General features: G+C 42.4%; 1 protein-coding gene across 5 annotated transcripts in view; it reads left to right on the top strand.

Moving 5' to 3' along the window:
• Window positions 1–19408, top strand: part of vipr2 (vasoactive intestinal peptide receptor 2) — a 37509-nt gene extending 18101 nt beyond the window's left edge. For 3 of the 5 annotated variants that reach the window (XM_054767298.1, XM_054767295.1, XM_054767294.1), the window contains 10 exons: window positions 424–515; window positions 3645–3742; window positions 4706–4838; window positions 5504–5654; window positions 8240–8300; window positions 8813–8882; window positions 13556–13647; window positions 16109–16238; window positions 16348–16389; window positions 16564–19407. In XM_054767298.1, coding sequence (XP_054623273.1) covers window positions 424–515; window positions 3645–3742; window positions 4706–4838; window positions 5504–5654; window positions 8240–8300; window positions 8813–8882; window positions 13556–13647; window positions 16109–16238; window positions 16348–16389; window positions 16564–16737 — 1043 coding nt within the window. In that variant the 3' untranslated portion in view covers window positions 16738–19407. Of the gene's footprint in view, window positions 1–423; window positions 516–3644; window positions 3743–4705; window positions 4839–5503; window positions 5655–8239; window positions 8301–8812; window positions 8883–13555; window positions 13648–16108; window positions 16239–16347; window positions 16390–16563 lie in introns of all 5 variants that reach the window. The other 2 variants (XM_054767297.1, XM_054767296.1) reach the window with 2 other exon arrangements.
• Window positions 19409–24968: the final 5560 nt, after the last annotated feature.

Below are 24968 nucleotides of genomic sequence, written 5' to 3'. Positions count from 1 at the left end.
ATACAATTGAACTGAACTAAATTTTTTTTAGGTGTGTTTTTGGTGTGACATGCTGACAAACAGAAATCACCATCCAACTCAGTGCACTGTGTGCAGGGCATTCAAACGGTAGGCTTGGCTCGGGCACTAAGGAAAGACTTGGTTTCTGCCCCTTTACGTGATCAGAAAATGTGCACATTTTGCAATTTTTACTGAAGAGAATATTTACAATGATTGGAATCACACATTTATAACACTGTCCAATGGACAAATAATATTTGTTGTATGTTATTGTTATTGATGTTTTTATTTTTCGTCATGACTCCCCTGACATCACTTCACAAGTAAGACTACAAAAGTATAAAATGTACCGGATTTATTTTGGCACGTTGTCAACATTTCTGTCATCACATTTCAGCATTGCTTTGTCTTCTTCTTCTCCAGGAAACATCAGCAGGAACTGCACAGCATCGGGATGGTCCGAGGTCTTCCCTGATATAGCCAGCGCGTGTGGGTCAGACACCAGTCAGAACAAGGTGCACTAAACCTTTGTGTCACGTTCATGGTGCTGGGCCTTGATGGTGATCACTTAGCAGCAAACTTGATTTGGATCAATATGCTCCACTGACTTGTTATTTAATGATGGCCACGTGTGTTTTTGTAATGAGAACACTTTGTATTTGCTTACCAGAACTGCAACTGGACCCTAAAGACCAAGAGTTGGACAGTGGACCCTTTGAGACTGAACACAATCTGTTGCAGCATCCATATAATATAATCTGTTTCCATATGGAATATGATGCCGAAATAATCTGTTCCAGGGTCAAATGTTCCTGTACAGCAGGGGTCGCCAACCTGTCGATCGTCAATAGTAGTAATACTAGTCAATTTTTGGCACTTTTTTTTGGTCGATCTCTAGAATATTTGAAAAAAATGTTGGTCACTCCTGGAGAGTGACCAACAGGCATGCATTTAGTCAATTGAACACGTCCGTACGCCTTGCCGCTATCCAGGCAGCAACCCACAAGTGTCAGCAAGGAGTCCAATCCCCCAAACCCGGCGGGAGTTACACTAGTATACCATCTCGCCTTGTACACCGACTTGCCCCCTCACACTAGCAAAAAGGTTGCACGAAAGAGGCAGAGAGTGACAGAGCGCATGCAGCGATATGCCTGCGCCCACAACATTAACGTTAATAGCATTCAAAGTCTGCCTTGGCTACCTCAAAGTTAAGGCAGAAATATAACTCCATAGACGTGCACCTACAAAACAGCCGCGACAACGCTGCTCATTAAGGGCTGACTGTCGTAGCGCTTTGACCAGTCCCTCTCTCCTCAATCTGCATCGCTCACCCACTACACTGAGCCAACAAGCCAAATAATAGTTGTGGTTTGCTCATGGAGCCGACACCGCAAGCCCAACTCTGACCAAGAGCCACAAAAGTAGGGATGTAGGACTACCCAAAGTGCGGTTCAGGGGCCATCTGCGGCACGTGGCTCATTTGACATTGCCTCACTGCAGAAACAAATTATTAAAAATTAAAAAAATTTTAAAACAGCAAAAATGATAAAAATACAGCAAAATGCACAATGAGAAAAAGCTGAAATGTTGAAACCAACAACTAATAATAACACAAAGCATATATTGTGTATATATATTATATATGCGCAGATACACGGCCAAGACCAGGGATCTTGGTTTCAAAAAGGTTGGTGACCACTGCTGTACAGGCAGGTCTTTGACTGCAGGCTGAGGTTGCGCTCACATTGTTTTGGCTGTACTTCCTTGTCAGGTCTGTACGGGTCAGGAGAATGTTGCTAATTGCAGTTCAGTCAGCCGGTTCAGTTCAGGTCACGTATGTCCGGTTCAGTTCAGGTCACGTCTGTCCTTCTGTGAATCGACCATTATGTTTGTTCAGTTAACTGCCTGATGCTCCTCCTCTTCCACCTCTGACCTTCATCACTATTTAGCTCCTCATGTTTTTTTTTTATGTCCATTTTTTTTAAACACTATTGCTGTGTCTCAAATTGAATAATCACGGCACAACACTTCAATGAGTACACTTATTGAAGCATACACAATAGTATACTTCATATACTAAGTATATTTTAATATAGTATAATTTACTATAATAATATAGCATAATTAAAGAAGTGTAGTGCAGTCCCAAATTGGTTTACTATTGTTGTACACATACCGGAAATGATGCTCGCAATATTCACCTTCTTTCTAATGGTGAATTGCAACCACTCGATGGAGCATTATCGCCAACATTTTGATCGCCCCATAAAATATATGCTAGCTTTTTTGCCCACTTCTTGATTGTACAATAACTTTTTCTGGCTTGTGTGTACCCACTGATTTAAATGAGGCTGCCACTTTTTGGTTGTTAGTCCCACCCCTTCAACAATGTAGCCAAGAGGGCAACTATTGATGGTGATAAGTCACTGCGCACCATTTTGAGTGTTTAACATCTGGGTCCTGACAGTGCACTGCATTTTGCCATACTTGTCCACTTAAAATAATAAGGTTGAGTCTCAAATGGTCTCAAATATTTGCATCAATACACTTCAATAAGTACACTGTGTACTTATTTTCTGAGTGTGTGAATTTTGACAGTTTAAGTGCTGTCCCAAATCCATGACTATCGCTGCACACTTGCCGTAACTGATAATCGCAACATCTACCTTATTCTTCTTCTCTCCTTTTTAATGGCAGCATCCGTATAATGTAATCTGTTTCCATATAGATTTAATTGAAAAATTAAATGACAATCCTTTATAATGGCAAGTTAGTCCCTCCCCTTGCACTACATAGCTAACGTGACAGCTGAGGATGGCACACTCATCATTTTGAGTGTTTTGAGTGCAGCATTTGGTTTGGTTTGGTTTGGTTTAGTTTATTTGAACATGAAGGTTACAATGGAATACATCTCATGAATCATTCTTTGACAGTTCCACATGTCCAAAAGGAGTAGGAAGAAGCAAAGCTTATTTAATCCTACCCCCCTTCCAATCTACATCTTGTACAGTACATGTTGTTCACTTCCTGCATTCCATGTCATGTTTTCAGTGATAGTCAGGATAACACATAATAGATAACAGATAACGGTGAGATAGCCCTCCCCCCATGTATGTGTATACATACACATACATTAATAATAATAATAATAATGATGACAATACTAAATAAATAAATAAAAAAGAACAAAGCTTTTTTCTTTTTTTTTTCTTTTTTTTTAAACACAACAAAGAAAATTATTTAAAAAATTAAAAAAATAAAAAATAAAATAAAATAAGATAAGAAAAAATTAAATAACAAACCTGACAGAACAATCAGGACTCTTCTGCCGTGTATTTAGCAAACATCAACTGCTTGTATTGTTTTTTGAATTTGCTCATTTGCATTTGGGTATTGACTGCACTGCATTTTGTCATGCGTACTTCTCAGTGTGAATGCACTTATGCACTCAAAGTAAGACTAAGTGAGTACACAAGTGCACCAACTGAGACACAGCAAGTGTGTTTTTACTTCGAACTAGAAAACAACAACACGTGTGGGCTTTTACTTCAAAATCAGTAGAAGTCTTGCTCTGGCATGTACTGTAGCAGTAATTTTGGGTTAATTGTGTGTGTGTGTGTGTGTGTGTGTTTGTGTGTGTGTAGCTGCTGTTCTACGTGCTGGTTCAGGCATTGTACACACTGGGTCACAGCCTGTCACTCATCGCTCTGACCACAGGGAGCGCTGTCCTCTGCCTCTTTAGGTGAGACATATCCAACATTGTCATCCTCGGCATTTGAGTAAGTTAATGTTACCTTTGGGTAACTTTTTTAACACTGTCAAAAGAACAGATATTCATCGTCACAGCCTTTGATTGTTTAGATGTACACTTCTAGCAAATTACAAGAACCTTAACCTTAACAGACCCTCCAGGGGTTCAATTACTTTGCACTTTTTAAATGTGGTATCATGCTACATTCACATAGATTTAGAATAAATAAATCTGAGGCTACCTAGTTAGCTCGCTACTATGCTATGCTTTCGTGACTATGTGGTGTTATTTCATGTCTATGGGGCTCTAATAACGGTAAAAAAAAATATTTTGACAGTCATGAACAGTTTATCTATGCTCTAACTACAAAAATATTCCATTTATTAATATTGAATGCTACTTAGCGGAAATTCGCTTATCGCGGTCGGGTTTGGAACCAATTAACCACGATAAACAAGGGATGACTGTACTCAAAATGTCTTCAAGGTCCTTTCTTTGCGTTTTCCCACAACATTTTCTAGCTGTCAATGTCAGGCTGAGATGAAGAATGAAGATTTGGGGACAACTAAGGCCTCTATATCCCAACCTCTCATTGATTAATGTCCATATTTTGGTTGACATCATAAAACATCACGTTTCCATGCATTCCATCCATCCATTACGCTGTTCTTTGGACTTTAAAAAAGAAAAACATTTCATTATGTAAATAATCAAATGGAGGTTTTTTTTCAACATCCTCAAACATCTCAAAGTTCTTTTTTTGTTTGTTGCCTGGAGGAGAACTTGCCACAGCCACCAGAGATTAGCTGCTGGACTATTATGGGGTTGAATTTGTCAGTGTTTGCAGTGTGTGGGAGTGTTGCTGCAGGCTATGAGAAGATTAGCTTGTGATGCTAGCAGACAACTCTTCAGTGGTGGAGGAAGTTGACGTGTTTAAATTGTGTTAACATGCAGGAAGCTCCACTGCACCAGGAACTACATCCACCTCAACCTATTCTTCTCCTTCATCCTGAGGGCTGTGGCCGTGCTGGTTAAGGACAACATCCTCTTTAGCCCCACATCCTCCTGTTCCAGTCAGCTGTCACTGGTGAGACACTTCATTTGGGACACAATCTAAACCCATCCAATTCGGTCTGAGCCAACACACAACAATGGAGGCAAGGAAAAACTCCTCCGAAGTAACAAACCATCACTCCTAAGTGCAATTTTGTTAAAGTGTTGACTGTTGTTCATTTGTCCTCATGTAAATAACACTGAAGTCATGTAAACAGTATTAAGTGGAACCTGGCGGTGTCAAGGTTTGGAATGTTACCACCATGCTGGTGATGACCCCAGGATGCAGAGACGAGACCTAGTGCAGGTAAAATATATTTAATGACGGCTTCAGAGCAGCAACAGGGATCCAGCAACATGTAGAACCATCAATGCAGCGACAAACTAAACCCGCCACGAGCTGAACTAAATAATAACAAACCAATTCAGCAATAGGTGCATCTAATAATAAATGTAAAGCAGACAGAATACAGAACAGGGCAAAACTGGAAGCAACTAAAAAATAAGACAATGAAACCAGAACTAATGCATAAAAAGGGATAATAAACTGCGCCTGTGTGACAGACAGCCCACAAAGTGGTGCTGATCCATCTGATGAGTGTCCTGATGAGTCTAGGTTAATACCTAAATATCACAGTGATAAGCATCGTAGCCTAATTAACTCAGCGTGTTGATGTGTGTCGTGTTTGTGCGTCTCAGGTGGCATGTCGAGCCAGTCTGGTCTGCTTGCAGTACTTCATCATGGCCAACTTCTTCTGGCTGCTAGTGGAGGCCTTGTACCTTCACACTCTGCTGGTGGCCATCTTCTCAGGGAACAGACACTTTGTCATCTACATGTTCATCGGCTGGGGTATGAAACACGCTCTTATCAGTATTTCATTTCAGTGAAGTTCATAGCTGGTGAGGCATCTTCGCAGTCAGATTTACACGTGTGCCCCCACCTCTTGATTCCTTCCCTGAATTTGGGAAATGTGCAAATTCAGCCATTTTATACGGTGGCCAACAAGGGAAACACGTAGCAACGTCCAAACACTCCACAGAAATGATCCACAACCAAAAACGCACAAACCCCATAAAACACATGCAACCGGAAAATGCTGCATATGAAAAATGCTGCAATCACAAACTCTGCGGGACTAAAAACAAATGCAAAAGAAAAATGTTTCAAATGCCAAAAACACACACAAACCCCAAAATCAAATATATTGATATTTCTGCCTGCACTTGGTCCTGTAAGCTGAGTTCTGGTCGGATTTTGGGGATGAGAAACGTGGTTGCGGTTAGTTGCTGGAGTTACTTAAGTAAAGAATTTGGCTTCTCAAAACAATATGCACTCAAAAGATTAATACATTTGCATCACAAAAAGGCCTCCTCGAATAAAATCGAGGAACCATGATAATGGAAAATCAAACCTACTTTGAACCAGCTCCAAACCAGTCACAGTGGAAAACAGCTAGAGTTGTTTGTTGGGGGTGGGGTGGGGTGGGGTGGTGGATGCGTTGTGTGTTTATGGCATTTACAACATTTTTATTTTGCATCTGTTTATAATCCTGCAGCGTTTATGTGATTGCAGCATTTTCCCATTTTTAATGGTGTTTATGTGGTTTTGGTTTTGGATCATTTTGGTGTTTGGAGCATCTGGATGATGGTGTGCGTTTGCCCCAGTCGGCCACCGAACATTTTATTGAAGAAAATGTGAAGAGTTATTGGAATTGTACAGGGAATACATTTATAACACAGCTTAGTAGGAAGATATTTATATTTATATTAGGGATCCTCCGATTTGCCACTGATCAATATCGGCTGATTTCCGAAAAAAAACCACGTATGGCAATAGCCGATCACAAAAAAACAGCCTGTGGCTACAAATCCTACATGTCTGCTGTGTCACGTAGGGTTGCCAACACAATGACATGTCTACACCAGACGTTGCCGCCGTGTCTGATCACTCGCTTCCCAAATCTTCATTAGACTATTCTTGCATCTTTGTTTACACGCTTTGCCTAGCTGTCACTGGCTGTACTTTGCATTGGCGGCAGCTAGCTAGCTAGAGTTATCTGACTAGCTTCTGGTCTTCGGACTGCAAATGTGACTTTTTACCACAGTGACATTTTTTTTTTTAAACAAACAAGCAATGCGGTTAGTTCGGAGCTCGTTTGTGTCCCACAGGGAAGCCACAAGTGGATATCACGTAGCACTTCAAGTTTCACAGAACAACTTAACTGAACAACTTAACACTCTTGTTGTCATTATACTAATTGTGTCTTGTCCTCCAAACCCTATTTGTGTGTGGTTGTTTAATGAACATATGAACAATACATAGTGTGTCCAGCCTTATGATGGTGATACTATAACAGGGGTCTCCTATCTTACCAGCTGATTTTGAGTAGCTCACCAAAGCGTCAAAGAAAATTTGCTTAAACTAGTAGTATTTAGTGGAGATCTGCTTCGTAAATAAATACATACAATTTAAATGTTGCAAGTCGTAAATTAAAAACACAAATAGTTGACAGCTCTAATAGTGATGAAAGTTAGACTGGACACTGAATTTATTCTGTTTTAAGTTGAGCAGGACAGATTTCTATTCAATAAAGATATTTATTTGTATTATCTCATTCTGTTAATTTTGTTATCTTGAGTTAAAATATGATTATTGTACACTTTATTTCCCATGTACTGTATTCGTATTACTCCAAAACATACATAAAATTAAATTCCGATTTGTTTCAAATAGTACAAACATTATTTCACACAAATAAAGGTTAGACAATCCACCCAACGTTTATTTTTTTAATAATTACCTACATGTATTTGCCAGAGGCCCTTGGAATTGTCTGACAGCGCCCCTGACCAAAACCACTCATCATAAATAAATTGAAACATGTACAGTTCATGCATGTGATCGGTATCGGTATTGGACAATTTCACTCATGCGTGATCAGTATCAAAATCGGCAGCATAAAACCCTGATCGGAGCATCCCTAGGTTATATTAATACAGTATTATCATTATTGGCTTAGACTGCACTTCTATTGTACAACTTGTTGTTACAGTTTATTTAATGTTTTTAAATTCTGTTGTTCTTGTCCTTGATCCTCCATCTCTCCTTTAAATCTCCTCCTTTCTTGTAATTTATTTAATCTCTTTGAATATTTTAACCATTTTTGTTTACCGACTGCTACGCTTGTAATTTATTTAATCTCTTTGAATATTTTAACCTCTTTTGTTTACCGACTGCTATTTTCTTTGTTTTTGAGTCACTTTTAGCAAGTGCCTACTGTTTTTAAATCTATTATTTTTGTTATTCAACTTTTTAATGAGTATGTATTTTGCAATTGATATATTGTCATTGTTGTGTAAAGCAGTAGTTAGGTTTATCTCTTAAGTGAAATGATAATAATAAATCCTACTTGATGTTGTGTGTTGTTGACACAGGAATCCCGACAGTGTTTGTCTTCACTTGGGTGATGATGAGGATTTACCTGGAGGACACAGGGTGAGTGAGTCAGTTTGAGTGTGTGCGTGTGTGTGAAGTGAGGCCTCATGTTGTGGAAAAGTGACTTTGACCCTCTGTAGTGTTAATGAGCTGCTCCTTTGTGCTGTGTCACTGATGATGATGATGTTGTGATTCCAAACATCTTGTAGGATCAGCACATGGACATACAGAGCTGAATACCAAAGTGTGATTGTGACGTGATAAGACATGCAGCACAGCACAAAGGTCACATGATGGAATTTACATGATGAGCTTTTTGTGCATTTCATGACACTGCAGCTTGTCTCTGACATGGTTGCTACATGTGAGGAAAAAGCACTTGTAACTCCTCAGAAGGAACACTGATGTCCACTCAAAAGCTTCATGTGGTCAACTTCCTCCAATTTCTTTGTCACCGCATCATATTTTTTAGTTTGTAATAGTTTGTAATATTTTGGACACCTTATTTAAGAGGGTAAAAATATTATATTTATACAATTCATTTTTAAATTACAGTTGCTTAATATTTTTAGATGCTGGGAGAGGAATGACAACCCGATACCAAACTGGGTTATCAATGGACCCATTGGACTTTCTATCCTGGTAGGAGGAGTTTCATTATTTTGAAATTGCTTTTTAATGTTTTAATCTCGAGGTTTTTTGTTGGAGATAATTCACACGAGGGATGTCCGATAATATGGGCCAATTTTGTCATAAAAACGAGATATGTGTAATATAAGTATAGTATAGGTATCATATAAGTTTCGTTTTTTCTGCCGATATTGATGTTGGTGCACGACTGAAACCTAAATATGCAATTTGTAATGATTATTCAGCACTGGTTATGCAAGGCGGGAGTAAGGCATCTTCCTTCAATATTTGTAACTAATATAATAATAATAATAATGATAACAGTAATACATTTTATTTGTATAGTGCTTTTCAAGGTACTCAAAGACGCTTTACAATGGAAGATAAAAACGGTATAAAGCTAAATAACAAACAGAACAGAAAGGCACACTAAAATTCAACAAACACAACTAGTAACAAAACAAAGCAAACCAAAGCAGCGAAGTAAAAAAGTTAACATTAAATACAGTTTTAAATAGGTAGGTTTTAAATTGTTTTTTGAAGCTGGGAAGATCGGCGCAGGCACGGAGTGGTTGGGGCAATAAATTCGAGAGGGTTGGGCCGGTAATGGAGAAGGCTCCGTCTCCCCAGGTTCGGAGCTTGGTCCTACAGGGAAGGGTCAGGAGGTTGGAGTCTGAGGAGCGAAGGGAACGTGAGGGATTGTGTTGATGGAGCAGGTCTGTGAGGTATGGAGGGGCCAGATTGTGGAGAGCTTTGAAAGTGATAAGGAGGACTTTGAAATGGATGCGTTGAGGGACGGGGAGCCAGTGGTGTCAGTGTTGCAAGTTTACTGTTAAAATTCGGCTTCCTAGCTTGCTAGGGTGGAGGCCGTCAGGGTTAAAAAATGATTTTCTGCCCCAAAACAGGTTAAAATTGTCGATATAGTTAAGATAGAGAGTTTTAGTAGTAGACTGGAGCCATGTGTGAAGGGAGAGAATGCGACTGAATAAACCGTAACCGCGGTTATGAGCTGAGAGAGGACCACTGATGAAAATGGACTTGCCAGTATTACGAAGGAACTGAAAGCAATTATTGAACTGTGCTTTGGTAATTTCAGACTGTCAGCGGAAGGCATCAACACAGCCTGCATGTATGATTATTCTATGGATGGAATGGGGGAGAGAACGCTTAAGAATGTCAATAAGCTTTGAGTGGACGACTGGGACAGTGGCTCCTGGAAAGCAGTACATTACGGCGTTGAAAAAGCGAATGTTCTTGATCATGGCTTCCCCAACTATCAGAGTAGTCGGAGGAAAGAGAGGGCGAGGAGATGTACTGTAGAAGAGGCGGGGAGAGAGGGCAACAGTAGAGCCACGAGGGATGGCGGCGACACAGCAGTTGGAGGGGTGGAAGTGGGGGAAGGAGGGGTGGCGCAGTGGTGCAGGAATGAAACTCGGGATGGAAAAGCGACGAGAACCAGTTTAGCTGGAGTGGAGGTCACCACGAACTCGGGTTTATTGCCCTGCTTCAACAGGTGCCAGGAGGGACAGGAGGAGGAACATCTGCTTGATCAGGAATGGCGTCAAGCACTGGCGGATATGAACTTTCCGTGGAGGCAGCGGGGGGGCCAGATGAGTGGTGGACTTAGACGGTGGAGATGTAAGACAGAAGGTGATGGTGTCCGTTCGGCCTCGCGGATACTGTACATTGTGGAAATGCGTTGCTCCAGTTCGTGGATTTTTTCTAAGAGGGTCGAACAGTCGGGGCAGCCGGAAGCACAAGTGAGTGAGGCCATGGTGGGTAGAGTAGCTGAAAAACAGAGTGGGCAGAGAGCCAGTACAGGGCAGAAAGTACACAACTCTCTTTATGGCAGTGAGCAGTGCAGTAATTATTATGAGGACGGGGACTTACACACAAGGGCTCCAATGGAGCCCTCAGTGTAGAAAAGATGTAGCGTCAGCGACCGGAGGTACCAACAGAGCAGAATAGGAAGGAGCGAGACTTACAGACAGGGGCCCAGAAAACGGCCCACTGCAGAGAATAATACACTTCTGGGATTTGTAGAGACTTAAAGGCAGGAAAATCAATGAATCCAGGAGATGCACAGCTAGCCAGTCACAGCACCAGCTCTTCCAGGTTGTTCGCGGGAAAGAAGAGATGACGTCGATAATATCACACGTCAGGAGGAATGACTCTGAGTCACACACAGTGTTATGCAGCAAATAATGATACGAAGCGACCAACGGTACTGAAACAAAACTACCCAGTTTTCACCATTTTATAATTTTACTGATTGTAGTAGTCCGGGGTTTAATACTTTGCACTTTGTTCTTATATAGATATTTGTGCCACATTGAAATGTACAGCTTTCCAAATCATAACATTGACAATGACACAAGTATTGTTTTCCACAAAGTTTGCCGCTTTAGTGTTTTCAGATATTTTTGTCAAATATTGGTATACATAAGTATAATTACAAGCATTTCATATGTGTCAAAGGCTTTTATTGAAAGTTACATTAAGTGTATGTAAAGAGTCAATATTTGCAGTGTTGACCCTTGTTTTTTCAATTTACCGTGGCATCCTGTAAATTCACTTCCGGGCCACAACGTGACTAATGGCAGCCCATTATTGTTGTTATTATTGTATAATCAGTACATGGAGTTTGTCAGAATTTTCAGGTTTTTTGTTTGTCCACCCGCCTCTTGAGGATTGACCTGGCCATGGACCCAAAATGTTTGTTTTATTTCAGCCAAGCCAATTGGTTATCACTTTTTCCTCATGACAAGGTGCTTCATCATCCTGGAATTACTGGTTTACTGTATTTGTGCTGAGCAGTTCTCTAAAAGACCTCCCTCATCTAGTTAACATCTCACTTCAGACTGGAACATTTCCAAAGGCCATAAAAACTGCTGTCATTAAGCCTCTTCTGAAAAAGAGCAGTCTTGATGCCACAGTACTGAACAAGTACCGGCCCATATCAAACCTGCCATTCTTGGGAAAAGTCTTAGAAAAGGTTGTATACCAACACCTTACTGACCTTTTCTTCTCTAACAATGTGTTTGAGACTTTCCTATCAGGCTTTAGGCCTCATCACAGCACTGGGACAGCTCTGATCAAGATGACAAATGATATCAGTCTGAACACAGATGCAGGCAAAGTCTCACTTTTAGTTCTGCTAGACCTGAGCACTGCCTTTGACACAGTTGACCATGTGATCTCACTACAGAGTTTAGAAAACTGGGTGGGAATCACTGGCACTGCTCTAAACTGGTCCTATCTGGAGGACAGGAAGTACTTTGTTGGAATTGGTAACTGTCTCAGACTAAATGGCTATAACCTGTGGGGATCCCCAGGGGTCAATACTGGGACCTTTATTGTTCAATCTGTACAAGCTCCCTTTAGGCCAGCTAATACGCAGCTACAATGTGTCCTACCACAACTATGCAGACGACACTCAGAGCTTCATGTCACTGATGGCCGGTGGTCCATAATGCTACTGCTCGAGTCCTGACCAGGAAATATGACAATATTAGACCACTACTCAGGTCTCTGCACTGGCTTCCTGTCGCTCAGAGAATATACCTTAAACAGCTTTGTTTGTGTACTTTTCATGGTCTTGCGCCAAAGTACATCTCTGTGACATGTTAGAGCCACTTGAACCATCTCGGCTTTTGAGAAGCTCAGGGAGGGGTGTCCTGCGGTTGCCCAGAGTCAGGACTAAACATGGTGAGGCTGCATTTCAGTTTTATGCTGCCAAAATCTGGAACAGTTTTCCAGAAGATGTGCGACAATCCTCACTCAACTTTGGCAATGTTCAAATCCAGGCTGAATACACTTTTATTCAACTGTACATATGACAACTGAAAGTATTTTATCTGCACTCTTAATTTAATTTTTTTTTGTTTTATGGAATGATTTATGGCATTGTATGTAATGATTTTAGAATGATTTTATGTTTTATGAAATTATTTTATGAAGTGTTTTTACCCTTCATTTCTGTAAAGCACTTTGAATTACCTTGTGTACGAATTGTGCTCTAGAAATAAAATTGCCTTGCCTTCTCCTTGAAAAAGCACTGTTGGTCAGCACACTGTTCTTGGATAGTTGGGAGAAGTTGCTCCCAGAGGATGTTTTTCTACCATTCTTTTATCCATGGCTGTGTTCTTAAGCAAAATTGTGAGTGAGCCCACTCTCTTGGGACAATTTGTGTCATTCTCAAACGTTTGGCTTTGACTGTAGTCATTATTTTTTAATGACTATTTTTTTTTAGACAAAATGTTTATATTAAATATAGAACTTTTTCTATAACTCCTTTTGCATATTGAAGGATTTGTCTTATTTTGCACAAACAGTGTTTACTGTATTTGTGAAATGCTTCCAGTGGCATCACAGTAAAAGAAACATAATGTGTTTTTAATGTGTTACACAACATTGGAAGAGCTGCTGCCAATATTGTTAGCGGCTTGTATCGGTAATGAAGTTCTGGAGAATATCGGTACATCAGATTTTGATAAAAAAGCCAATATTGGGCATCTACACAAATAATGACATCCCAAATAATAACACTAAGTCTGTTTATTGATTGAATCACCCCACCAACTTCTCTTCGGTGTTGGTTGGTCCTGTTACTGTTCAACTCCTCATTCAGAAACCAATCAACTCATCTTTTATGACAGTTCACCTCTCTGTTTGTGGCATCCCAGGTCAACTTCATTCTGTTCATCAGCATCATTCGGATCCTGGTGCAGAAACTGCAATGTCCCGACGTGGGCGGCAACGATCACTCACAGTACTGGTTAGTACCTCCCACCAGACACACTACCTGACAGCTTTTCTGCTTACACTGCTCCATCATCTTCATCCTAGTTTTGCACAGATCAACTGACAGGTTCAGTCTAGACGAGCCAGGCCGAAACAGCAGAGTTAGCTACAGGACGAATGCGAGTGCAGCTCACGTTGAATTGATGCAACTTGTTGTGATGCAAACTCGAATAAATAGAATCTCTGTAGGTGGTGTCACCTCCTGATTCTACTGGAGGGTTAGATCTAGGGTTTGGCATCGTTTGAATTTGAACGATACCAGTTCTGATTCCGATGCTAAGTCATACAAGTTTGCATGGTTTAAATGTGGGTGTTAGCCAAAGTTCTTTTTGGATGAAATGTCTGAACTTCCCCATGCATTAAAAAAAGCATGGGGAAGTTCAAACATTGCTTGAACCTTTTATCAACTTTAATATGAATTTATCACAGATCTGTTATCAGAGGAGTACACTTTGTCAACAGATGTATACTTTTGAAAAGCTCATGAAAAAACATTTCCACATATGCTGTTGTTTATGTGTTACTGTGTGTAACGCTGCAGAATATCAAACAACTTGGAAAAGATTTGTCTATGAGCAATGAGTCTGGTGCTACCATATTAGCACTATTATACTTTGCTGCCTCAATGTTGGTCTAAGCCATTTTTATGACACCCTTATTTTGTTAGCACAAGTAAACGAGATGTAGTACAAAACGCTCATATTTTGAAGGCCGGAGGTGTGTTGGGTGGGTTGAGAAGGTTTCTTCACTTTGGCTAAAAGAGACACAAATAAACTGAATAAACCTGAATATAGCTGCATCGTGCAGGTGTAGTTCCTGTCCTTTATTTACACCGAACTTCCATGACATCCGTTAAATTTGTTATATATTGTATGTTGAAGCATTTGTTTCAGGCATATCCAGAAAAACTAAGAGGAACAGGTTAAAAATTCACAACATAATCGTAGCACTTTGTAACATAGTTGTCCCCCTATTAATTTATTTGTGTCATGTATAACAAATGACTAGGGATGTCCGATAATATTGACTCGCCGATATTATAGGCCTGATATTGGCATAAAGATGTAATATTGGTCAATATCAGTATTTGCTTTTTTTCCCTATAATGAAATCCGATATGGCCCTTTAAGTGCGCAAGCAACATTGCTGTCGCAATAACAGTCAACATGCAGCATGTACTTGAGCCGATGCTTTGCTTAACCGTGTTCGGGGCGGCAGGGGTGGGTTGTCAAAACGCCGCTAATGGTGAGTGGGGGTAGCTCATAGACATATATAGATGCTGCATCGAGCGCGGAGCCATACGTCAACGCCGTCATATTGGATGTGGCAAGAGTAGGAGCGGAGAAGATTCCTCATTGATGTGCTGCAAACAAAATCCCAGGGAATAACATCCCACAGGCAGTGGCCACCCTTGGTCACTCTTCGGCCACCCTGTGGCCACCCCACAGCTGGAGGACAATTTTGACAAACCCGGCTCTGGGGTGCAGATCATTAGTTCAGCCCAAACGCTGTTTCAGCTTGGACGCATTTGACTGCAGCACACAACGTTCCGTGTGGAGGAGCTGTCAATAAAACTGCATCTTGCATGAAGTGCAAGCGGTAGGTACGTTCTCCATGATTACTTTGGTCAGTTCGGGTCAAATTTTCTCACGATTTTGATTTTGACTTAAATTCTGAAGCAGGAGATACGTGATGTTGCACATATCAGTATCATTTGATATCAGAATTGGAAATTTAGAGTTTGACAATATTGGCATATCGGATATCGGCAAAAAAAGGCAATATCAGACATCCGTGCAAATGACTGTTTAACACTGTGGTTCATAATACTGTATGTGCAAGTAATTACCTGTTCAGTTCATGGTCAGCAGGTGGTGAACTATTACTGCATTACAAATGAAGGACCAAAGGACCAAAACCACCCACCAACCAACAATAACAAATTTAAAGCAAAGAAATCCAAAATTTCATGTACGGTGTACTTTTAGTGTTTTATAGTTACTGACAAAACCAACAAAAAGTATCGCTTCATTGTCATGAAGTACTGTGCCTTTCAAAAACACTACACTGCAAGCAGATCCAAACGTTATCGCTTCCTACAACTAAATTCCCTTTCCGGCTGGTGTAATTGTAATTTGTTTTGCTTTTTGTTCATGTGCTGTGCACTACTCGACCACCGTAAGAAGGGCATGACCAAAAGATGAGGTTTCTAGATGTGGTTAGAAAGGTGGGAGGACTGACAGAGGAAGATGCAGAGGACAGGGATGGAAACACATGATCCTCTGTGGCGACCCGAATGGGACAAGGCCAAAGTAGAAGAAGCATAGCAAACTCCCAGTAGCATGATAATATGCCCGCTAGTAGCTTGAGCAGTAGAGATTATATTGAATTTAGGTTTCCTTTGATAATTCAAGTTTTATGTGTTTTAATTCCAGGAGGTTGGCCAAGTCCACACTCCTGCTCATCCCCCTTTTTGGGATTCACTACGTGGTCTTTGTTTCTCTCACGGAATCCATAGCTCAGGACTACAAGATCTTTTTTGACCTGGCCCTTGGATCCTTCCAGGTGCTGCTGACACTTTTTAAGTCTATGTTATTGTCATTAATATGTGTGTATGTGGTCAATTCTATCTCATGTGTTGTAAATACATATTAGTCTTTTTTATGTCTTTTAGGGTCTAGTGGTTGCCATTCTCTACTGTTTCCTAAACAGTGAGGTTTGTAATCCAATTCAATTCGGGATCAAAGATGCATAATATTTGTGTAGCCACTTCTTGCTAGGCAGAATCCATGGGGCTCAATCAAATACAGAGATGAGAGCTTAAATGTAGAACATACGAAAGAAAAATAAAACACAACTTGACATTCAATAGCATGACGTGTGTGTGCAGGTGCAAAGTGAGCTGAAGAGAAAATGGTGCAGTGTGTGTCTCAACTGCCGTCTGAATCGGGCCCAGCGCCTCAGCATCACTCTGGCCTCCAGGAACAGTTCTGAACCCATGGTGCAGTTTCAACGCACGTCCAGAACTCAGTCCATCCTGCAGTCAGAGACTACCGTGCTGTGACCACAACACCATCAAGGCGCTGCATTAGATTGGGTTGGACCTTTAACTTAAAGAACCACATGGCTCGGACCTGTACATCTGACCTTTAAAATGTGGACCATGTAAAGTTCTTAATGGTTCTGACTGAAAGCCACGATCTTCACGTAGTTCAGTTTTATGTGGTCAGTGTGTGTTACGTAGTATTTATTTAGCAGTGACTGAAGATTGTATGAATAAGAACAAGTTTGTCCACTTCATATGTACATTGATGCATGCATGCATCCCAGAATGCATTGCATATCTGGAAACAGGTGCTTGTTTTGTTGGCAGTTTGGGTCTGACCAATCACATTCATAACTCGAGAAGAGGTCCTCTCTGACCAGACCATTGCGGTTGTGGTTCTTCATTTTTTGCTGTTTACCTGTAGAATCAAATATTTGGACCAAAACAAATGTTGGAAATAGGCGAACAAGATAGTTATTTTGGTGGATTTTTTAATTGGCATCTTTTAAAAAATATTGACACTGGACTGAAGGAATGCTATCATTGTTAAACTTTTATTATGTATTTTTTTTATTATGTATTTTTTATTATCTATTTGGTCAAAAAAGTCCGGTTCAAGCTCTTAATTTAGTCATAACATTGAAGATATTTTGTACATTTGTCAATGGAGAAGAAAGATAGTGTGCTTAGAACTGAACCTTGTGGAACGCCAACACTAACTTTGTTTCCTTGGCACCTACAAGGTTTAAGTGTCTCATTTTCAGGTGAATTTTAAAAAGATGCCAGTTGGAAAACACATTTTTATATCCCAGTTCAGCCTTGACAAGCGTGACGAGTGTGTTCTCCTTTTCTTTTCCTTTCGGCTTTTCCCTTCAGGGGTCGCCACAGCGAATCAATTGCCTCCATCTAACTCTGTCTTCTGCATCTTCTTCTCTCACAACAGCTACCTTCCTGCCTGGCAGTTCAAAACTCAGCATCCTTCTACCTATACATTCCCTATCTCTCCTCTGAACATGTCCAAACCATCTCAGTCTGGCCTCTCTGACTTTATCTCCAAAACCTCTAACATGTGCTGTCCCTCTGATCTACTCATTCCTGATCCTATCCATCCTGGTCTCCCAGAGAGAACCTCAGCATCTTCATATCTGCTAACTCCAGCTCTGTCTCCTGTCTTTTCCTCATTGACACTGTCTCTAAACCAAACAACATTGCTGGTCTCACCACAGTTTTGTACCCCTTTCCTTTCATTTTAGCTGAAACTCTTCTATCACACATCACACCTGACACTTTTCTCCACCCGTACCATCCTGCCGGAACACGCTTCTTCACCTCTTTTCCACACTCTCCATTGCTCTGCACTGTTGACCCTAAGTACTTAAAATCCTCCACCTTCTTGATCTCTTCTCCCTGTAACCTCACTCTTCCACTTGGGTCCCGCTCATTCACACACATGTACTCTGTCTTACTGCGGCTAACCTTCATTCCTCTCTTTTCCAGGGCAAACCTCCACCTCTCTATCTTCTCCTCGACCTGTTCCCTGCTCTGTCATCTGCAAACATCATAGTCCATGGAGATTCCTGTCTAACCTCGTCTGTCAGTCTGTCCATCACCATAGCGAACAAGAAGGGGCTCAGAGCTGATCCCTGATGCAGTCCCACCTCCACCTTGAAATCCTCTGTCACATCTACAGCACACCTCACCACTGTCTTACAGTCCTCATACATGTCTTGCACCGCTCTAACATACTTCTCTGCCACTCCACACTTCCTCATACAATACCACAGTTCCTCTCTGGGCACCCTGTCATAAGCTTTCTCCAGATCTACAAAAACACAATGCAGCTCCGTCTGGCCTTCTCTGTACTTCTCTATCAACATCCTCAAAGCAAATACTGCCTTTGTAGTACTCTTTTTTTTTTTTTTTTTTTTGGCATGAAACCATACTGCTGTTATAAATGTCTAATCTAAATGTAAATGTCTTTTCTCATATCCTTGTTGAACTTGTGTTTGTGTGCTGAGATGTCATGATAAAAGTTGTCTTTTTAATTGTTGTTCTGTGTCCACGTCAATCTGTCCAACACGCTTTGAGCGATCACGTGACCAGGTCCAAGCTGCCAAAGAAGTCAGCCGTCTTGGATGTCCTTTTTCTTGATTGACTCAGTGTTACGTAACAGACATCCATAAACTTGCTGGCATGTAATCGTCAATGTGATTTAGCATTTCATAAGAAAATGAATCTCCAGGCTTTACAATAGTCTTGTTAGCTACTGTAAGGATCCAGTCATTCATCAAAGTGGTCAAGGTTGAACTGTACTCTCAACTCGTAACACCAGAATTTGTTTTAATGCAACTAAACATGACAAGTATGAACACAGCCTAAATCCTGACTGGATCTCAGGTGCTTTGTTTGACCTCTGCCTCCATTAAAGACGTGACAGATGGGAACATGTCAGTCAATGGGGTTGTCAAACAAGAGAAAGACTTGTCAGCACCCAGGGGTAATAAACACCTTTCATGAAGCAGCTAGGGGGTTCACATCTTATGAATAATTCAGCATGGATAAATGTGAACATTGATTCTGAGCACAGGCAGCATTTAAATCTAATTAGGCAAATACAACACAATGAAGCTTTATTAGGTGTGTGTTCTCCTGATTGGACCCATTAAAGATAAGAGGATTCACTTGACTGATTATACTTCGTACACTGCTCAAAAAAATAAAAGGAACACTAAAATAACACGTCCTAGATCATAATGAATGGAATATTCTTATTAATACTTTGGCCTTTACATAGATGAATGTTCTGACAACAAAATCAGACAAAAATTATCAATGGAAATCAAATGTATTAACCCATGGAGGTCTGGATTTGGAGTGAAACTTAAAGTGGAAAAACCTTAAAACAAGTCAAAATGAGGCTTAATAGTGTGTGCGGCCTCGACGTGTCTGTATGACCTCCCGACAACGCCTGGGCATGCTCCCGATGAGCTGGCAGATGGTCTCCTGAGGGATCTCCTCCCAGACCTGGACTAAAGCATCCACCAACTCCTGGACAGTCTGTGGTGCAACATGGCGTGGGTGGATGGAGCGAGACATGATGTCCCAGATGTGCTCAATTGGATTCAGATTTGGGGAACGGGCGGGCCAGTGCAAGGGAGTGGGAAGTCTCAATGGGAGGACGTTGTCATGCGAGGCCGTGGAACACGGCGAGTATTTTAGGATCCCAAATGCAGACAAGGGAGACAGAAAAGTACAAAAGAACAATTTAATATACAAAAAGAGTCCAAGAACAAAAATACAAAGTACAAATAAGGAAAATCCAGCAAGGGAAGAGTCAATAACAAAAAACACTAACAGCAAAAGGCTGTTAGGGAAAAAAACAGAAATAACAAAAATGCACTGCAGGCAAACCTTACAGGAGATGATCACAAAAAGATTAGCAGGTAGGTTCAGGTAAGCGGGGAGCCAAAGAGCAGGGTAAGGAGCAGGGAGCCGGACAAAGCGGTACAGGGAGCAGGTTGTCTAGGAGTCAAGGAGTACAATCTGGCACTGGTCTGGAGTTTGGCTGGAGCTTAAGTAGGCCGGTGGTAATGAGCTGCAGGTGTGTGTAATTAGGTCTGGGTCATGTTCAGGGATGTGCTGCAACAAATAAACGACAGAGGGCAGCAGAGCAGAACACAGAACATGACAGTATGCCCCCCTCTTATAAGGCGCCGCCTGGCGGCTTACCTGGCTTGTCAGGATGGAGACGGTGGAAGTCGCTAACGAGGGACGGATCCAAGATAAGGGAGCGGGAGATCCAGGAACGCTCCTCAGGACCATAACATTCCCAGTCGACCAGATACTGGAACCCTCTGCCCCTCCTTCGGGAGTCCAAGATGGCCTTCACTGTGTAGGCTGGATGGCCATCGATCAAGCGCGGCGGGGGCGGAGCCTCGACCGGAGGGCACAGGTGACTGGTAGATACAGGCTTGAGACAGGAGACGTGGAACACTGGGTGTACTTTGAGATTGGATGGCAGTTTGAGTCTCACGGAGGAGGGGCTGATGATGGAGTCCACAGTGTAGGGACCCACAAATCTGGGCGCCAGCTTCCTATTCGTCCCTGCTAAAGGTAAGTCCTTGGATGATAACCAGACCTCATCGCCAACCTGATAAGTGGGAGCTGGGATCCTGTGACGGTCAGCCAGCCGTCGATTTCGTGCCGCCGTGCGGCCTAGTGCAGCGACTGTCTCTCTCCAAATCCTCCGGGCTCGGCGTAGATGAACCTGCACGGATGGCACTGCAACTTCCGCCTCCTGTGAAGGGAACAGTGGGGGCTGATATCCGTAAGCGACCTTAAAGGGTGACATACCTGTGGCAGAGCTGACAAGCGTGTTGTGTGCGTACTCCACCCAGGGGAGGTGGGAGGCCCAGGAAGATGGATGCCGGTGACAAACGCAACGAAGGGCAGCCTCCAGGTCCTGGTTGGCCCGCTCTGTCTGGCCGTTGGTCTGGGGATGGTGACCGGAAGAAAGACTGACCGAGGCCCCCAGCATCTTCCAGAATGCCTTCCAGACTCTGGACGTGAACTGGGGGCCCCTGTCTGAGACGATGTTCATGGGAATGCCGTGAATACGAAAAACGTGTCTCACCAGCAGACGAGCTGTGTCCAGGGATGTAGGTAGTCCAGGTAGTGCAATGAAATGAGCCATCTTTGAAAACCGGTCCACAATGTTCAATACTGTCGTATTCCCCCTAGAGGCAGGTAAACCGGTATTGAAGTCCAAGGATATGTGTGACCAGGGCCGGGCGGGGATGGGTAATGGTTGGAGCAGGCCGGCTGGTGGTCGGTTTGAAGACTTACTCCTGGCACAGACAGAGCAGGCCGCGACGAACTCCTTGACGTCCGCCGCCATAGAAGGCCACCAGAATCTTTGCGCCAGTGCGTATAACGTCCGTTTGAGTCCCGGGTGGCAGGTTACCTTAGACGTGTGACCCCATTGTAGTACCTCTGACCTGAGATCCTCTGGGACGAACAGTCTTCCTGGAGGGCAACCCTCTGGTGGACTCCTCCCATCTGTTGCTTCCGACACCTTCCTCTCCACCTCCCACTGGAGTGCACCCAACACTCGAGCCACAGGTATGATAGTCTCTGGTGCCTTTCCCTCCTCCGTGGGGCTGAAGACTCTTGATAGGGCATCAGGCTTGACATTGCGTGAACCGGGTCTGTAAGTGATTGAAAAATTGAAACGAGTGAGGAATAATGACCAGCGGGCTTGTCGAGAATTGAGTCTTTGAGCGGTGCGGATGTAGGACAAGTTCTTATGGTCAGTGATGACTATGAACGGAAGTGTAGCACCCTCCAGCCAATGACGCCAGTCCCGCAGCGCCAGAACGATGGCCAGCAGCTCCCTGTTACCCACATCATAGTTGCTCTCAGCCTGTGTGAGGCGACGCGAGAAGAAGGCGCAGGGGTGCAGCCTCTGGTCGACCGAGGATCGCTGGGACAGGACGGCTCCCACTCCTGTATCCGATGCGTCGACCTCAACAAAAAATTGCAGGTTAGGATCAGGATGAACGAGCACAGGTGCTGATGTGAATAGCGATTTCAGATTACAGAAGGCTGTCTCTGCCTCTGGGGTCCAAACAAACGGAACCTTAAGAGATGTAAGCCTAGTCAGAGGTCCTGCCTTACTGCTGAAATTGCGGATAAATCGCCTGTAGAAGTTGGCGAACCCTAGGAACCTCTGTAAGTGCTTCCATGTTAGCGGAGAGAACAGAAATGGCTTCCAGGATCCCTTGGAGCGACTTCTCATGGCTTCCCACCATGTGTCCTTGGTGTGTCAGGGCTTTTCGGAATTGTTCCATGTCTGCGGGATCCATGTTCTGGCCAGATTGTTCTGTCATGCGAGGCCGTGGAACACGGCGAGTATTTTAGGATCCCAAATGCAGACAAGGGAGACAGAAAAGTACAAAAGAACAATTTAATATACAAAAAGAGTCCAAGAACAAAAATACAAAGTACAAATAAGGAAAATCCAGCAAGGGAAGAGTCAATAACAAAAAACACTAACAGCAAAAGGCTGTTAGGGAAAAAAACAGAAATAACAAAAATGCACTGCAGGCAAACCTTACAGGAGATGATCACAAAAAGATTAGCAGGTAGGTTCAGGTAAGCGGGGAGCCGGGGAGCCAGAGAGCAGGGTAAGGAGCAGGGAGCCGGACAAAGCGGTACAGGGAGCAGGTTGTCTAGGAGTCAAGGAGTACAATCTGGCACTGGTCTGGAGTTTGGCTGGAGCTTAAGTAGGCCGGTGGTAATGAGCTGCAGGTGTGTGTAATTAGGTCTGGGTCATGTTCAGGGATGTGCTGCAACAAATAAACGACAGAGGGCAGCAGAGCAGAACACAGAACATGACAGACGTCGTCTCAATGATAAGACCGTTACGCCGTTTAGTTATCACTCCATTTCATAGGAGCAGATCCTTTCACGAGTTCAAAGATACCATCTTTATCCATCATAATGGTCACGACGTATGAGCAGCTTGGCCACGTGCGTGGCCAATGTTGATTAGTGTTTCTTTCTGAGCATTTTATGATGTCTTAATTTCACTTCACTTTTGACTTTCACATTCCTTTTCTTTGATGCCCTGCAATCAGAAAAGTCTGCCTCACGCTTGTGTCGTCCTTCCTCAGTGTAGCAACGTGCGACTGACTAGGTATTTTTACGCCTACGTATTCTTACGCCGCTCGCATGTAACTAGTTCTCTTTTTCTTTTTGTACAGTTTTTTTTTTCCTGTGTGTTTTTTTCCCTGTCCTGTCCAGCCATTAGCGCAGATCATTTTGCTGACCTAAATGCCCTTATGTGCTCAACAGATTTGCTCTGCCAGGGAAAAGTGTGAGATACACTTCGCCTGTTATACAGAATTTATTTGACTTTGATGTTTGGTTGTTATGCAAATTTGGAGCGGCCAAACCGTAGCAGGAGGGGATAGAGAAGAAGAGAAAAGAAAACAGAGAGGGGAGTGCGGGGATAAGAGGGGCACAAAAAAGAGACAACAGCAACAGCAACAATTGTGACAACAATAACAAAACAACAGAAGCAAACAGGACTACATCAGCAAATGTCTGTGACGGCTATGAAGACCATGACGGAAAGGACAAGGACATTTTGTACAGTTAATAATTTATGAGAGTGTGTTGTAACCAAGAGAACCTTGTAACATGAGGACCACCTGTATAAACTTTATTTAAAAATTTAAAATGTATTTTTTATGTTGTTTCGCTCTGTTCAAATAAACCTACCATAAAAATTATGGACGGTTAATACACTGTATGTTTATATGGAGGTAAACTCAATCACAGGAAGCAGCACAGGATCAAATACTTGTTTTCTCCATTGCATGCATTGTTCTCTCATGCCTCCATTATTATTATTTTTATTTTCTCTCTCGCGCTCTCCATTGTGTGCAAGGTTTCATCCTCTTCGAGTTTTTGAGTGTGGACAAAGTGCTTGATCATCTGTTGACTGTCTTTCATCAAGGAGGAATGTGCTCTGTATGTAGAGTGCCTTCACTATACTCCATTTCAGAACAGTCCCTTGTTGCAATGGAGAGAATATTCAGTGTGGCCTCATGCAGTCTTCCTGTTACAGGCAGACAGACCATAATCAGTTGCTGAGCTCATGAAGATTAAACAATGTTCATTGTATGCAAGGTCTTCAGTCATGTATGCGTACAGAGACGACTACAAGTATATAAACGAAGTGCCGGAGTGTTAATGGATGTCATAAAGTTCACGGGTCAGTGGCCTTTTGGCTGACGCACGCACGGAACAACGCGCAGGGTTCTGAAAAAGAATGCTTGCTGGATTCTCCTGCTTTGTCCTTTGTCCCCTTAACAGTGTACAGGGACAATATGAATCCTCTCATGGGAACGCGCAAGCTTTGCTTGTTTTCTCACTGAAACTATGTGCAGCTAGACTGTGGGCCAAGGTCAAATCAAAGCCTAACCTGTGGAATACTGTATTGAAAGGACATATGTTCACATGTGTCCCGGCAGGAGTGACACAAAGATTGTGTCCGTTTCTGTGTCAAACAAGTGACAGAAGCCCTGGGGCAACCTCACTAATTAAGACTCACAGTCAACACAAATGTAATAAAATTAACATACAGTAAATCTCTACACCTTTAAATTAACTTCACATTTAATTTCTTTCCAGGTTTGCATGCATTATTTTTCTTTTCCAGGTTTTTCCACTAACTTCTTACT

The sequence above is a fragment of the Dunckerocampus dactyliophorus genome, chromosome 2 (genome assembly GCF_027744805.1).
Source record: "Dunckerocampus dactyliophorus isolate RoL2022-P2 chromosome 2, RoL_Ddac_1.1, whole genome shotgun sequence".
NCBI classification, from domain to species: domain Eukaryota; kingdom Metazoa; phylum Chordata; class Actinopteri; order Syngnathiformes; family Syngnathidae; genus Dunckerocampus; species Dunckerocampus dactyliophorus.
The sequence above is the reverse complement of the archived record's forward strand: the minus strand, read 5'-3'. Positions and strand labels throughout refer to the sequence as shown.